At 67.2% G+C, this 11,515-nt stretch overlaps 2 protein-coding genes across 2 annotated transcripts; one reads left to right on the top strand and one right to left on the bottom strand.

The window, feature by feature from the left end:
• Positions 1 to 298: 298 nt before the first annotated feature.
• Positions 299 to 7,652, bottom strand: BTBD19 (BTB domain containing 19). The gene is made up of 8 exons (XM_026103666.2): positions 7,099 to 7,652; positions 4,987 to 5,230; positions 4,342 to 4,395; positions 2,577 to 2,636; positions 1,455 to 1,523; positions 920 to 1,051; positions 707 to 832; positions 299 to 603 (listed from the first exon to the last, which is right to left on the bottom strand). The coding sequence occupies exons 1-8, from the start codon at positions 7,641 to 7,643 to the stop codon at positions 469 to 471; spliced, it is 1,365 nt and encodes a 454-aa protein (XP_025959451.2). The 5' UTR covers positions 7,644 to 7,652; the 3' UTR covers positions 299 to 468.
• A 1,085-nt stretch (positions 7,653 to 8,737) lies between these two features.
• On the top strand, positions 8,738 to 10,583 carry DYNLT4 (dynein light chain Tctex-type 4). The gene is made up of 2 exons (XM_026103771.2): positions 8,738 to 9,098; positions 9,823 to 10,583. Exon 2 carries the CDS (start codon positions 9,832 to 9,834, stop codon positions 10,531 to 10,533), a length of 702 nt encoding a protein of 233 aa, XP_025959556.2. The 5' UTR covers positions 8,738 to 9,098; positions 9,823 to 9,831; the 3' UTR covers positions 10,534 to 10,583.
• Positions 10,584 to 11,515: the final 932 nt, after the last annotated feature.

Below are 11,515 nucleotides of genomic sequence, written 5' to 3'. Positions count from 1 at the left end.
GCTGAGCAGTGGGGCTGGGGCACTGGGGTCACCCTATGGCCCCGGGTGTCCTGGGCCCTTCCACCCTCTGGAGTCACCCTGCATGGGCCCCACAACCACCCTGATAGCCCTGGGGTGGGGGGTGGGGGGCAGGGTCTGGCATATGGGTGCCACGGTGCCCCTGCACCGGCTCCGGCCCCCCCCCCCCCCCCCCCCCCAATCTCTGCACCCCACTGCCAACTGCAGTCCATCACCAGACAGCCCCAGAGCCCCCCCCCTCCCCCCGCCTCCAAGTGCACCACCTCACTCCCGGAGCCATGGCGCGGGTACAAGTGTTTTATTGCTGCTCTCGGCCGTGGCAGCGCCCACCTACCCAGCCCCGCGCTGTGCCCCACATCCCCCCCCCCCCCGGCCCCATGCCCGCAGGGCTCTTCAGCACCCTCAGTGGGGGCGTTGCTGGGGGGCCGGCCCCCCCGGCTTGGCTGGCCCCTACTTGGCGTGGGGGTCCAGGAGGCGGTGGTGGTCGCGGGGCCGTGTGCCCTGCCGGGGCCGGCAGAGGCGCGAGGGCACGCCACTGCCCTTCCTCAGCGCGTGGGACCTCCAGGCTGCCGCGATGCTCTCCATCTGCCCACGCCGGGACACTGCCATCAGCACCGGGGCGCCAGGGTGGCTCTGCCCCCCCGCCCCGAACCCACTGCGGTCGCAGGGTGCTGTGATGCCTGCTCACCGGGATGAGGAGGTCCCGCTGGTTGTGGGTCTCCAGCGTCGCCAGCTCGCTGGGCGCCAGCAAGGGCAAGCGCAGCTCGCGGACGGGCAGCGCGGCCACCTCGGGCACCGGCCGCTCCAGCACGGCCTGGGGGATGCGGGACGTGGGTGTGGGGCCGGGGGGCGGGGGGGCGGCACTGCCCCGGGGACCCCCCACCTCGGGGTTTGCACTCACCGAGCTGACGTGCGCCCACTGCCGCACGGCCTGGACCAGCTCCAGCTCGTCGACGGCCAGGCGGTCACTGCGCAGCACCCGTGCCAGCACCGCGTCCGAGAGCTCATGGAAGCCCCGCGTCCGCACCACCGCCTGCGGGCGCAACACGGCGCCGCGCCGCTGGCACCGACACCCCCCCAAACCCTGCTGGCACCATCCCTTCCCCTGCACCAAGACCCCTTAATCTGGCACCCCAGTGCTCCCCCCACCTTCCTCTTCCTGGCACCCAAGCACGCCCCTAGCAACCCTATCCCCCCCCCCTTCCTGGCACTCCTACATCCTCACCAATCACCCCTAAACCTGCCCCCAGCACCCCCCCAACCACCGGTCGCTCCCTTCCTCGCAGCCCCCAGCCGCCTCATCCCCGTGGGGGCCGACCCTCCCTGCAGTGGGGCTCCCCGTGCCCTGGGCTGCCCTGGGCCATGCCCCCCCCCCCGCCATGTTCCCACAGAAGTTGGGGGGGGGGGTCCCTGGTACCCCCCGCCCGCAGCCATACCGCAGTGTAGCCCTCGATGAAGGCCAGGCAGTGCTGCTGGAGGTCCGTCTGCCCGTAGGTCACTGCGGCCTGTGGGGCAACACCGACACCTGCGAGGGGGGGGGGGGGCAGGGCAGGAGGGAAATCCCCCCCCAAAAGGCCAACAGCGAGGGACATGTCCCCATCCCCATGCGATAGCAGCCCGGCGTGGCAGCGCAGCAAAGGGCACCGAGCGCGGCATCGCCTCCGCCAGCAGCCCAGCGGGGGCCAGCGCTGACGCAAGGAAGGGACGAGAGCGAGATGTTTTCAGCAGGTTTGTTTTGTTCTGGGGTTTTGGGGTTTTCTGTTTGTTTCCTCTGGGCCAGTTTTAGCTCTGTTTACGCCGCAGCAGTCAGGCAGCCGCGCGCGGCGGGCGCTGCTGCGCACCGGGACCTGCATCCCACCCTGCCAGCATCGCCTCGGCCCCCGGAGCCACGGAAAAGCCCCTCGCCAGCTTTCGTCAGCCGGGGGCATGGCAGCGTCTGTGGGGCATGCAGAGGTGGGGGGCCGGGGGTGCTGGGGAGGGCGGGCCAGGCTGGGCTGGTGACATGGTCCCACATGTCCTAGGAGTATCAGCTGCACCGTCCCACCCGTCCTTGCTACGAGACCCCCCCCCCCCCAGGGGATGGAGCTGCCCTGCCCGGAGCAGCGCCTGCCCTAGGGCCCCTGCTTAATTTTGGGTGCTGGGACTCTCCACAGGGTTTTGGGTGCTCCCCCAGGGTGGCCAAGGGAGGGACGCCCGGCAGGTCAGCATGGACACGGCTGGACCTCAGTGATGGTCCCCGAAGGACTGCTGGGTCGGTCGGGCTGGCCTCCGAACCAGGAGGGTCCCCCAAAATCCTGGGTCTTCCCAGTCTGGATGCAACCACCCATGACAGCAGGACCCCAGCATGGGGACTTCTAGGGGGACGCAAGGACATGGCCACGCCACGGGCTGCGCTGGCCCCAGAGTGACAGGCCCAGGAGCAGGCAGGGCCCGGAGGGGGGGCAGGAAACCCTGCCTGGCTGTGGGGCCGAGGGGAGGAGGGCCGGGCCTACTCAGGCATGTCCCGAAATAGGAAGGGTTATTTTTACCCACCGTGACACCACGTGGGACTGTCTCACCTGCAGGGCCTCGCAGACCTGCTCCACGCTCAGCGTGTCCTTGATGAACTCCACGCAGAGCTGAAAGGCAGACGGAGACGGGTCGGGCTGGGGGAGCAGAGCCACCCCGGGGCGCTCAGCAGCCCCCAGGCCCCCCAGCCCGGTGCAGGGATGAGGGACACCGTGACACAGGGCATGCAGCCATGGCCCCACCACGGGCCCAGCCCGTGTCCTGCTGTGGGCTGGGGGCTCCGGGAGCACTGCTGCCTCCACGGGGGAGCAGGGGACCATGTCAGGGGACCTGGGGGATCGTCGGAGTCTTGGCGCTGTCCGGGGCTCCGGCTGCAGCCCAAATCCCAGCAGTGCCAGTGCGATGCAGCCAGACTGGCACGTTTATCGAGCGCTCTCCCACCCATCTCACGGCTCCTGCAAAGGGGAGCAGGGCCGCGTGGGCAGAGCCACGGAGGGCAGCAGGAGCAGTCAGCACTCCTGGGAAGCCCGAAGGGACACGAGGGGCAGGGAGGAGCCGTCAGCAGCCGGCTGGAGGCAGAAGGGCTCTGAGTCACCAGCAGCGATGGAGGAGGGCGATGAAGTCACCGTGCAGCTGGGGACACGGGTTTTCCCTGCTGGGCAGGGGTCAGCCCCTTTCCCTGCCACCCCCGGCCAAGCGCCGGCACGTATCTGCACATCAGCCCCCGGATGGGACGGTACAAGGTTATCCCTCGTTACGTGCATTTGCTGGATTGTCCCTCCCAGTACTTCCAGCCCTTCCAGCTCCTCCCTCCCCGCAACTCTGGCTCCCGTTCAGCACCAGCAGCCTCAGCACCAGCAGCCTCGTTTCCTCTTGAATTTTTCCCTTTTCCTGCTCTTCATTAACTCGCCCATTCCAGGAGGTGGTCGGGCTCCCCCTGGTATTTCCACCTCCGTCCGGCCCCTCCGGCAGCCCTTCTTGCCCTGCATCGCTTTCACACCAGGCCAGAGCAGCCTGTGTCCATGTCGTCGGGGGTGGGGTGGAGGCATTGACCCGCACGGGGTAACCCGGGCGGCTGGCTCCAGGGCTCCTGGGGTGCCGGTCCCCTTCTTTGCAACACGTCTCGCTTGCCTTCCCCGCGCGCCTGGCAGTCTGAAAGCCCAGAGCCCCATGCGGGAGCCCGCCCAGCCGCTGCGCCCACCCCGGGGCCCCTCAGCAGCGGGCGTGCAGCAGCTGCGGTTATGGCCTCGGCAGGGTCCTTCCTTTCCGGTGGGGGAAAACGGAGGGGAAGTCCAGGCATGAGGCAGCCGGTCACGGGGTCGGCCCGGCCACAATCCAGGAATCCCTCCGATGACGTGTCCTGGCCGTGCTCCCCGCCAGGCAGCCACGTCAGCTCCTGCCCCCTCCTCGCCGCCGCTCCCTGTCCGTCCGTCCGGACACAGCCCCAGTGGCACGCGCTGGCTCCGAGGCCGCCTCTGCTTTCCGCACTGCTCCATGGCACCATGGCCAGGGTGCCGGGCACTTGCGGCTCCCCAGTGCCGGGGCTTTCCCTGGGAGCGTCCCGCTGGCAGCTGACCGGAGGGCAGAGGTAGCCCCGGGGGCGGTGAGAGGGGGCTTTCCTATTGCCCTTGCAGTGAGCAATCCCCGCAGCCAGGAGGAGGAGAGAGGCCCTGTGCCCTTCCCTGGGATTCCCCAGCACCCCGAGGTGGCTCCCAGTTCCCGGCCCAGCTCTGCGTCACCGCAGAGGGGGAACCCACCGGAGAGCCCCTCTGGGCTCGAGAAACAGGGCTGCCCTGGATGTGAGCCAGGCCCTACCTTGCACAGGTCCTGCAGGCCATACTCCACCGATGAGGTCAGCACCTCCAGGGCCTGAGCAGCAAGAGAAACCCCATGAGCACCAGCGTGCAGGGCCCCGGTGCCAAGGGCATGCGTCCCCCTCCTGGTCGCCATCACCCCATCTCTCCTCTTGCTACCTGTTGCACCCAGCTGCCAGGTCAGGAGGTAGGGGAAAGGTGCTGCCATGATAGGGGACATGGAGGTGGGGACATGTGGAGGTGTCCAGCTCCGGCTCTGGTGCCACCATCCCAGGGGCCTAGGTCCTCCTGCAGCCCTGTCCCAGGTGCCACGAGCTCCCTGTGGATTTTGGTCACATGGCACCAAGCTCCTGGGCAGGGGAGGCCAGAGCTGTCACCTCCCTGCCTGACATGCACGTGGCCAGGGAGCCAGGTCCTGGCTGTGCCAAGGCTGGGGCTGACACCCACGGGACGCGGTGCTCCAGACAACCCCTCCCACGCAAGGCTGAGGCCCCACACGCTTATTGCACCTCCCGTCGGGAAGGCTTTGTGCAGAGCCTCCCCTCCTGCTCTGATGGCCCAGGAGCAGCAATGAGCCCCCTCCCTGTGCACCCCAGCTCCTCCCTGCTGCACCCAGAGCACCCGGCCGGCCCCGTGCCCCACTCACAATGTGGCTGTTGAGGGTCACACAGTTGGTGTAGAGGAACTCAATGACGGCCAGGAAGACCTCGGGCTGCACGTTGCCCAGGACGAGGGGGCCCTGCGGCGGGACGCTGCCGGGGGGGCCCTCGCCCTCGCTGCCCGCCGGTGCCTGGCTCAACATCCCCTGGAAGGCCTGGCAGCGGCAGGCCAGGACGCAGCGATGCGCAAACACCTCCCGCTTCTCCCGGCCCACCACAAACGTCACGTCGCTGCAGAGAAGGAGAGAGGGCTGTGAAGCATCCAGCACCCTGGGAGGCAGAGGGGCCAGGGCCCCCTGGGGCTGGGACAGGGGGTGCTGGCCTCAGCGAGGGTGGGATTTCTCTTCCGCACATCCAGCAGCCAAAGCAGGACCCTTTATTTTTAAGGCAGGGGCTTTTCCCAGAGGAACCATGGAGGTGCCTGGGTGGGCTTTGCTCTTTGCTGCTTATGGGTGCCTGGGTGCTGCAGGCAGGCTGAGGAAGACGCGTCCTCTGGATGATGCGGAGACCCATGGGGTGCCAGCCCAGATCCGAGCAGAAAAGCCCTCAGCCTGCTGGAGAAAGTGGCCTTTGCTTTGAGAGGACCCAGGTGAAGGAGAGCCCCACCGTGCAGCTCGGCTCGCAGTGGCTGGCCAAGTGCTCCAGGGTGCGAGCAGCTCCGGCATCGCTGCTGGCGGGCTGGAGCGTGGGGCACACGGGGAGCCAGGGTCCGTCCCATCACCCTGCCTCCCCACGGCCCCCCACCATGGCCCAGGGCCTCGACCACCCCATGGGCCCAGGCAGGGAGGCAGCACCGAGGGGCAGAGAGGGGGTGAAGAGCAGGGAGGGGTTGAAAATTCTCCGGCCAGCGCTGAAGCATGGTCTGGAGCAAGGTCCATCCATCTCTTCCTCCTCTCCTCCGCTCTAGCCCCCATCCCAGCGAGCAGGAAGGGGCTGTGCATTGCTGTGACTTGCCCAAACCATGCTCCGCTCACTGCGAGGCTGCGCTCAGACGCACCGGGCACAGCCCGACCCTCACGGTGGCCCCAAGGGCTGGGGCCAAGGGCAGCGTGAGCACAGCCCCCCAGGCCCTCCGCGAGAGTTGCTGTGGGGGGAGTGGAATAAACTGCTCCATGGCTATGGTCCACGGGCAAAGTGCAGGATGCAGATTGCGGGATGCAGATTGCAGATGAAGGGTGCAGGATGCAGATTGTGGGATGCAGGATGTGGATTGCAGGATGAAGGATGCAGGATTCAGATTGCGGGATGCAGATTGCAGGAAGAAGGACGCACAATGCTGGTTGCGGGATGCAAGATGCTGGATTTGGGTTGCAGGATGTGAGCTGGGATATGCAGGCTGGGGCTGGGGGCAGCCAGACCCTGGCAGCTTCCCTACCGCGCCGCACGGCTGCTGGGGAGTTTTCTCAGGGATTTCTCTTCTGGTGGTCAGAGTTTCAGCAGGGGTGGGGATTTCCTCTGAGGCAGCCGGCTTTCGTGCCAGTCCTTAGCACGAAGTGGTCAAAGAGGCCCACGCAAGCCGGCCAGCTGCCAGGCAGGAGGTGGCTGGTAGGTGGGGGAGGCGGAGGAGACAGCTGTCCATCTTCCCTTCCCGAGGCAGAGGGACGTGGAGGGACAGACTAACTGAGGCCACAGCTGGAAACGAGCTGGAGCAGAGGGGCGGCGCACAGCCGGCTGCAGCACCGAGGACGAGGGCACCCCGGGAGCGATAGCGCGGGAGTTCAGCAGTGCCTGCGATGCCCTATCGCAGCGCCCGCCCCGCATCCCTGGGGAGGAAGGGGCCTGGCAGCACCCAGGGGTTTCTCTCCCGCAGAAAGCAGGCCGGCAGCCCACGGGGGCCCAGCACAAGCTTCAGGGCTGCGCCGCTGCGAGAAAGAACCACGGGAGCCCCCGGGACCCGCCTGCGGGCTTCCCCCGGGCTCCCCGGCGGGTGCTGGGCTGCGCGCCGCGGTGCCTGGGGGTTCCCGCGCCGCCCGGGGCGGGGGCTGGATGCGACCCCGTGGAGGGCCCCAACGCGCCAGAGCTGCACCGCGACGGCAGCGCGGGGGCCGGACGTGCTCCGCGGCGGCGTGGGGAGGGGGGTTGCGTCCGCGGCCCCTCACCTGAACTGCGGGTTGTTGACCAGGGAGCGGAGGGCGGCGGTGAAGGCGGCCGCCTCGCCGTGCAGCCGCACCGAGCCGGAGCGGGCCATGCCCGCCGCCGGGAGCGCGCCGGAGGAGTGCGGAGTAGGCCGGAGCCGGCGGGCAGGCGGGCCCGGGCCCGGGCGCGGGGAGGAGGCCGCCCCGCCGCGGCACGGCCCGTTGCTAGGGAAACCAGCCGCTCGGCCGGCAGCACCAGGACAAGGCGGCCCGCGCCGGAGGGGGCCGAGGGCCGAGCGGCGGACAGAGGCGGTGGGGAGAGCAGCGTGGCGAGGAGGCAGCTGGAAAACTGGCGTCTTGCTGCCAAGTCGACTCCGGCCGGGCGTTTTCCGAGCCGAGAGCGGAGTGAGGAAGCAGGCGTCCTGCTCCCAGCCCTGCTGCAGCCCCGGGTTGGGCTCTGCCCTGCATCGCTGGAAGGACGGGGGCACCCGCAGCCCAGTGCTCCGATGGGACAAATGGGGCAGAAGGCTAAAGGCAGGCTGGGATGTAGGAAGAGGCTGCATGGGCATAAGTTAAATGTGCAAAAATATCACCTCCCCCCCGGACATGCCCAGCCCTTCGCAGAGAGCTGGTGGGCACGACCAGGGCCGAGCGTGTGGTCCCCGGAGCCATGGGGCGAACACTAGCCCTGCAAGCGGCTCTGCCCCACGCAGTGACCAAGGTCTCCCCCACCTGCCAGTGCCATTGCAGCCTGGCTCTCTCAGATTTGCAATGGATATGAAAAAGCAGTGCTCCAAATGTTGCCGAGGCATGACAGCCTTGCCCAAGGCTGAGGCAAGTGAGGTGCTGGGGGATGCCCATTCCCCTTTGCGCAGCTCCTAGCCAGCCCCACGGACAGGGGACGGGTGCCCGCAGAGGGACCCGCCTTTGCTCTGCGCAGCCGAGCAAGGGAGAGGGAGGAGCAGGGACGGCAGTGAGGGAGCAGGGTCCAGCTGCCAGCGTGCTTGGCAGTGCTAGCCAGCAGCAGGCTATAAATACCTCTGATGGGCGATAGAAACACAAAGGCTTTCTCCACTTTCCTCAAATAGACCGGCAGCCGGGCCAAACAAAGACGCACTGATCCGGGCCGCCGCAGCGGACCAGCTGGGCTGGGCTCTGCCGGCCACGGGCAGAGAGAAAAACCCGCTCTGGGCTGGGAGCTGCTGGCCAGACTTGCCCTCTGGCTGGGGCACAGCAGTGCATGGACCCTGTGGCACGTCGCTGGGCTCACCACTGGTGCCCACCGTCCCATGTGGCCCGTCCGCAGGGATGCCGTGGGAGAGGTGGCCCAGGAGGAGTGAGCATCCGAGGATGCGCCCAGGGTCCAACCAAGCCCTTGGGCTCCTGCAGCTGGGGTGCGAAGCAGAGCGCGGTGGCGCAGCAGGCTTTTCTCCACCCATCACTCTCCCGTGGCACATTAGATACCTGCGAGCTCTTTCCAGGGCTGCTGGGAGGAGATGGGGCTGTCACGTCTCCAGCGCTGTGGTCCCTCTCCCTTGATCCTCCTTTTCTGATGCTCCAGGAGGTCGCTGGGGTCATGGTAATGCTCTTTTCCTGTTGAGGCTGGAGGACCTGTGCCGGGAGCAATCGTGCCCCCAGCACTGGCTACGGACCAGGCTGTAACTCCAAATGTGGGCCAAGACCTGGGACCACTTGGCCATGTGCTGGGTCACGTAGCTGGCACTGGGCTTCAGCCAGCCGCCTCCCTGGGCCACGTGGGGCAGCCGGATGAACAAGGACCAGAGTGTTGAAGGACCAGGAAGCAAAGAGTTACAGGAGCCGTGCCCCAGGGCTGGGGCCAGGCGTGTTTCGGTGTCACATAGCAACACTTCACGCTTCACCACCGACGCAAGGGGTTTTGCTCTGAGGCCTGCCCAGACCAAGGGGGACAGGAGGGTCCCGGGCCACGGAGCAGCCCCAGGGGCACGATACCAGCCAGAGCAGTGCCCTGATTTACCCCGGCAGGGGCACGCGTGGTGTTGGGGGTAAGCAATGGCTTGAGCCAGGAGGGCTGGGGAGGAAGGAGCTGCTAGCCCCAGCCAGGGGCGGGGGGAAGGACAGTGAGCTGGGCTGGGGACAGGCCCCGTGGGCCGGGACGTCCCAGGCTGCTGGGATAGAGGCACCGGAGACACAGAGACAGCTGCCATGGGCCAGGCAGGGAGAGCGGGGGGCTCCCGGGGTGTGAAGCTGCCCTGCGCCAGCCTGGGAACCCTGACCCCCCCCAGCACTGCGGGGCAGCAGAAAGGCGCTGGGGGCCCGGCCTCTGCCCTCTCCCACAGGGAGGAGATGGGGCAACGGGAGCACGGGAGGAGGGCAGGACCCGGCTTTGTGCCGCAGCCGGGGAGCAGGCTGCCCATGGCCATGCAGCCCCCTGCAAGGCTGGCTCAGCGCCTACACGGCTACCATGGGGCGAATCCTGGCCAGGGCCACCTGCCACCTCAGGGACCGGCAGCAACTGTTGTCGCGCCAAGGGCTGTGGTCCCGGTTGTACTGGGGTGACAGGTGCCCTCGCTCTGCATGCACAGCCGCTCTGCCCCCACTGCCTGTCCCCCCAGCCCACCTCTGCCAAGCTGTGCGGAGAAGCGAAGCTGAGAGGCAGTGGAGTGGTGATGCGAGGGGACACCCAGGCTCCCATCGGGTGCAGCAACGTCCCCGGGAGCAGCAGGACCACTGCTGCACCCATAGCTCGGGGCTTCATCTTCCTTCCAGGCCACTCGAATGGCCAAGCAGGAGCCGGCCCCGCTGCCACCGGCGGTGCCTCCGGATGGCACTGAAGCCCCTCCACCCCGGGCCGCGCCGGGGGGCACGCACCGCAGCTCCCAGCCCCCCGATGCACCACCCCGGCCCCCAGCCCCGGCGAAGAGCACCGAGGAGGCCAAGCCGCCCCTCCTGCCCTCCCGCCGCAGCTCCATCCTCAGCACCCTCACCGCGCCCTTCGCCAGCCGCCGGAGCTCGCTCTGCGCGGCGCCCGGGGGCAAGCGCCCCGCCGCTGGCCCCTGGATGCTCCACAGCCGCGTCAGCTTCTCGGGGCTCCCCCTTTTCCAGCCCATCCAGGAGATTCGCTATGAAAACACCTACAAGGTGCAGCCGGACGAGGGCTGCAAGTTCAACGCCTGCCGGGTGCAGCGGGTGCTGGAGTCGGCCCTGGCCGGCTCGCTGGGCAACACAGCGTACAGCGCCCAGAGCGGCGCCCAGCTGGCCCACGGCCTGGCCGACCTGCTGCGGAGCCGGGCAAAGGAGGTGGTGCCGCCCCGCTACAAGCTGGTCTGCCACGTGCTGCTGGGCCAGCAGGGCCAGCAGAGCCTGCTGGTGGCCAGCCGGGCGCTGTGGGACCCCCAGAGCGACAGCTTTGCCTCAGCCACCTTCTTCAACACCTCCCTCTTTGCTGTGGCCACGGTGCATGGGCTCTACTTTGAGTAGCCCTGCTCCAGCCTTGTAGCACTGCAGAAGAGGGGCTGGAAATAAAGAGATTTGCTCCAGCCACAGCTGTTTTAGCTCACTGGTTTTGGCCTGTGGTGCAGATGAGCAGCCAGGCACCTTGGATGATGGGCAGCATCAGTCCAGAAATCACAGGTCCTCTGCCTGTAGCAGCAGGATATGGCCAAAGCCTCTGCAGAGCCCCACATGCAGCTCCCCACACCACGGGGCTAGACTCCTGCCCTGCCTGCCAGGTTTGATGGTTCACTACAGCCCCAAGCCCAGGCTGGCACACAAGTTTTGGCTTCCCCTTACAGCCTGCAGCTTGCAAAAAGACCTAAGCTTTGGAAAATACAACCTGAAACATAGTGAGGTGTAAACAATCCAAAGCTCTGGAGCAGGCAGCAGCTCCAGGAGGACAGAGCCTGCTTCCCACAACACCAGCAGCTCCCAGGCAGATTGATTGCACTAGTACTAGGGAAGGAGGGCAGGAGGTAACAGATCATGTTCAAAGCACACCCCTGGAGCAGGATTATATCCTTGCACTTTCCTGGCTTTGGTCCCAGCTCATCTCCTATCACATGAGGCAGAGTGCAAAGACAGGGAACTGAGCCAGCCCTTCCAGCCAGAGCTGAAAGGGTCAGGTGCAAGAGTCAGACCCTGGGGCCTGAGACCCTGCTTTCCCCAAGCCAGGGCAGCACAGACTTCAGAGGAGTTGGATTTGATCCACGGTCAGAGTCAGCAATCAGCAAGAGCTAATCCTGGTCAGCCCTGGGGAGGGTCTCATCCCCACACCAGCTCAAGCCTATAGGGTTTCCAGCACGCCCAGCTCCATGACCTTGCCCCCATACCACTGCCAAGGAGGCTCTGGCATGCCAGGCAGAGGGAAGGCCTGAAGCAAGGATGAAGATGCTCTGTTCCCTTGCCTTGGGGAATTATAGCCAGTTTGTGGCACAGGACCCAGCACCAAGCAAGGTGGAGACTG

This window comes from Dromaius novaehollandiae, chromosome 8, assembly GCF_036370855.1.
Source record: "Dromaius novaehollandiae isolate bDroNov1 chromosome 8, bDroNov1.hap1, whole genome shotgun sequence".
Taxonomy (NCBI): Eukaryota; Metazoa; Chordata; class Aves; order Casuariiformes; family Dromaiidae; genus Dromaius; species Dromaius novaehollandiae.
The sequence above is the reverse complement of the archived record's forward strand: the minus strand, read 5'-3'. Positions and strand labels throughout refer to the sequence as shown.

Excerpts from the sequence above, each read along its gene's own strand:
- DYNLT4 (XM_026103771.2), top strand. The coding sequence starts at position 9,832 with ATGGCCAAGCAGGAGCCGGCCCCGCTGCCACCGGCGGTGCCTCCGGAT.
- BTBD19 (XM_026103666.2), bottom strand. The coding sequence starts at position 7,643 with ATGCCCATGCAGCCTCTTCCTACATCCCAGCCTGCCTTTAGCCTTCTG. Across the intron at positions 5,231-7,098 it reads GTCAACAACCCGCAGTTCAG|CGACGTGACGTTTGTGGTGG; the intron begins GTGAGGGGCCGC and ends CCTTCTCTGCAG. Across the intron at positions 604-706 it reads AGCGGGACCTCCTCATCCCG|ATGGAGAGCATCGCGGCAGC; the intron begins GTGAGCAGGCAT and ends CGGCGTGGGCAG.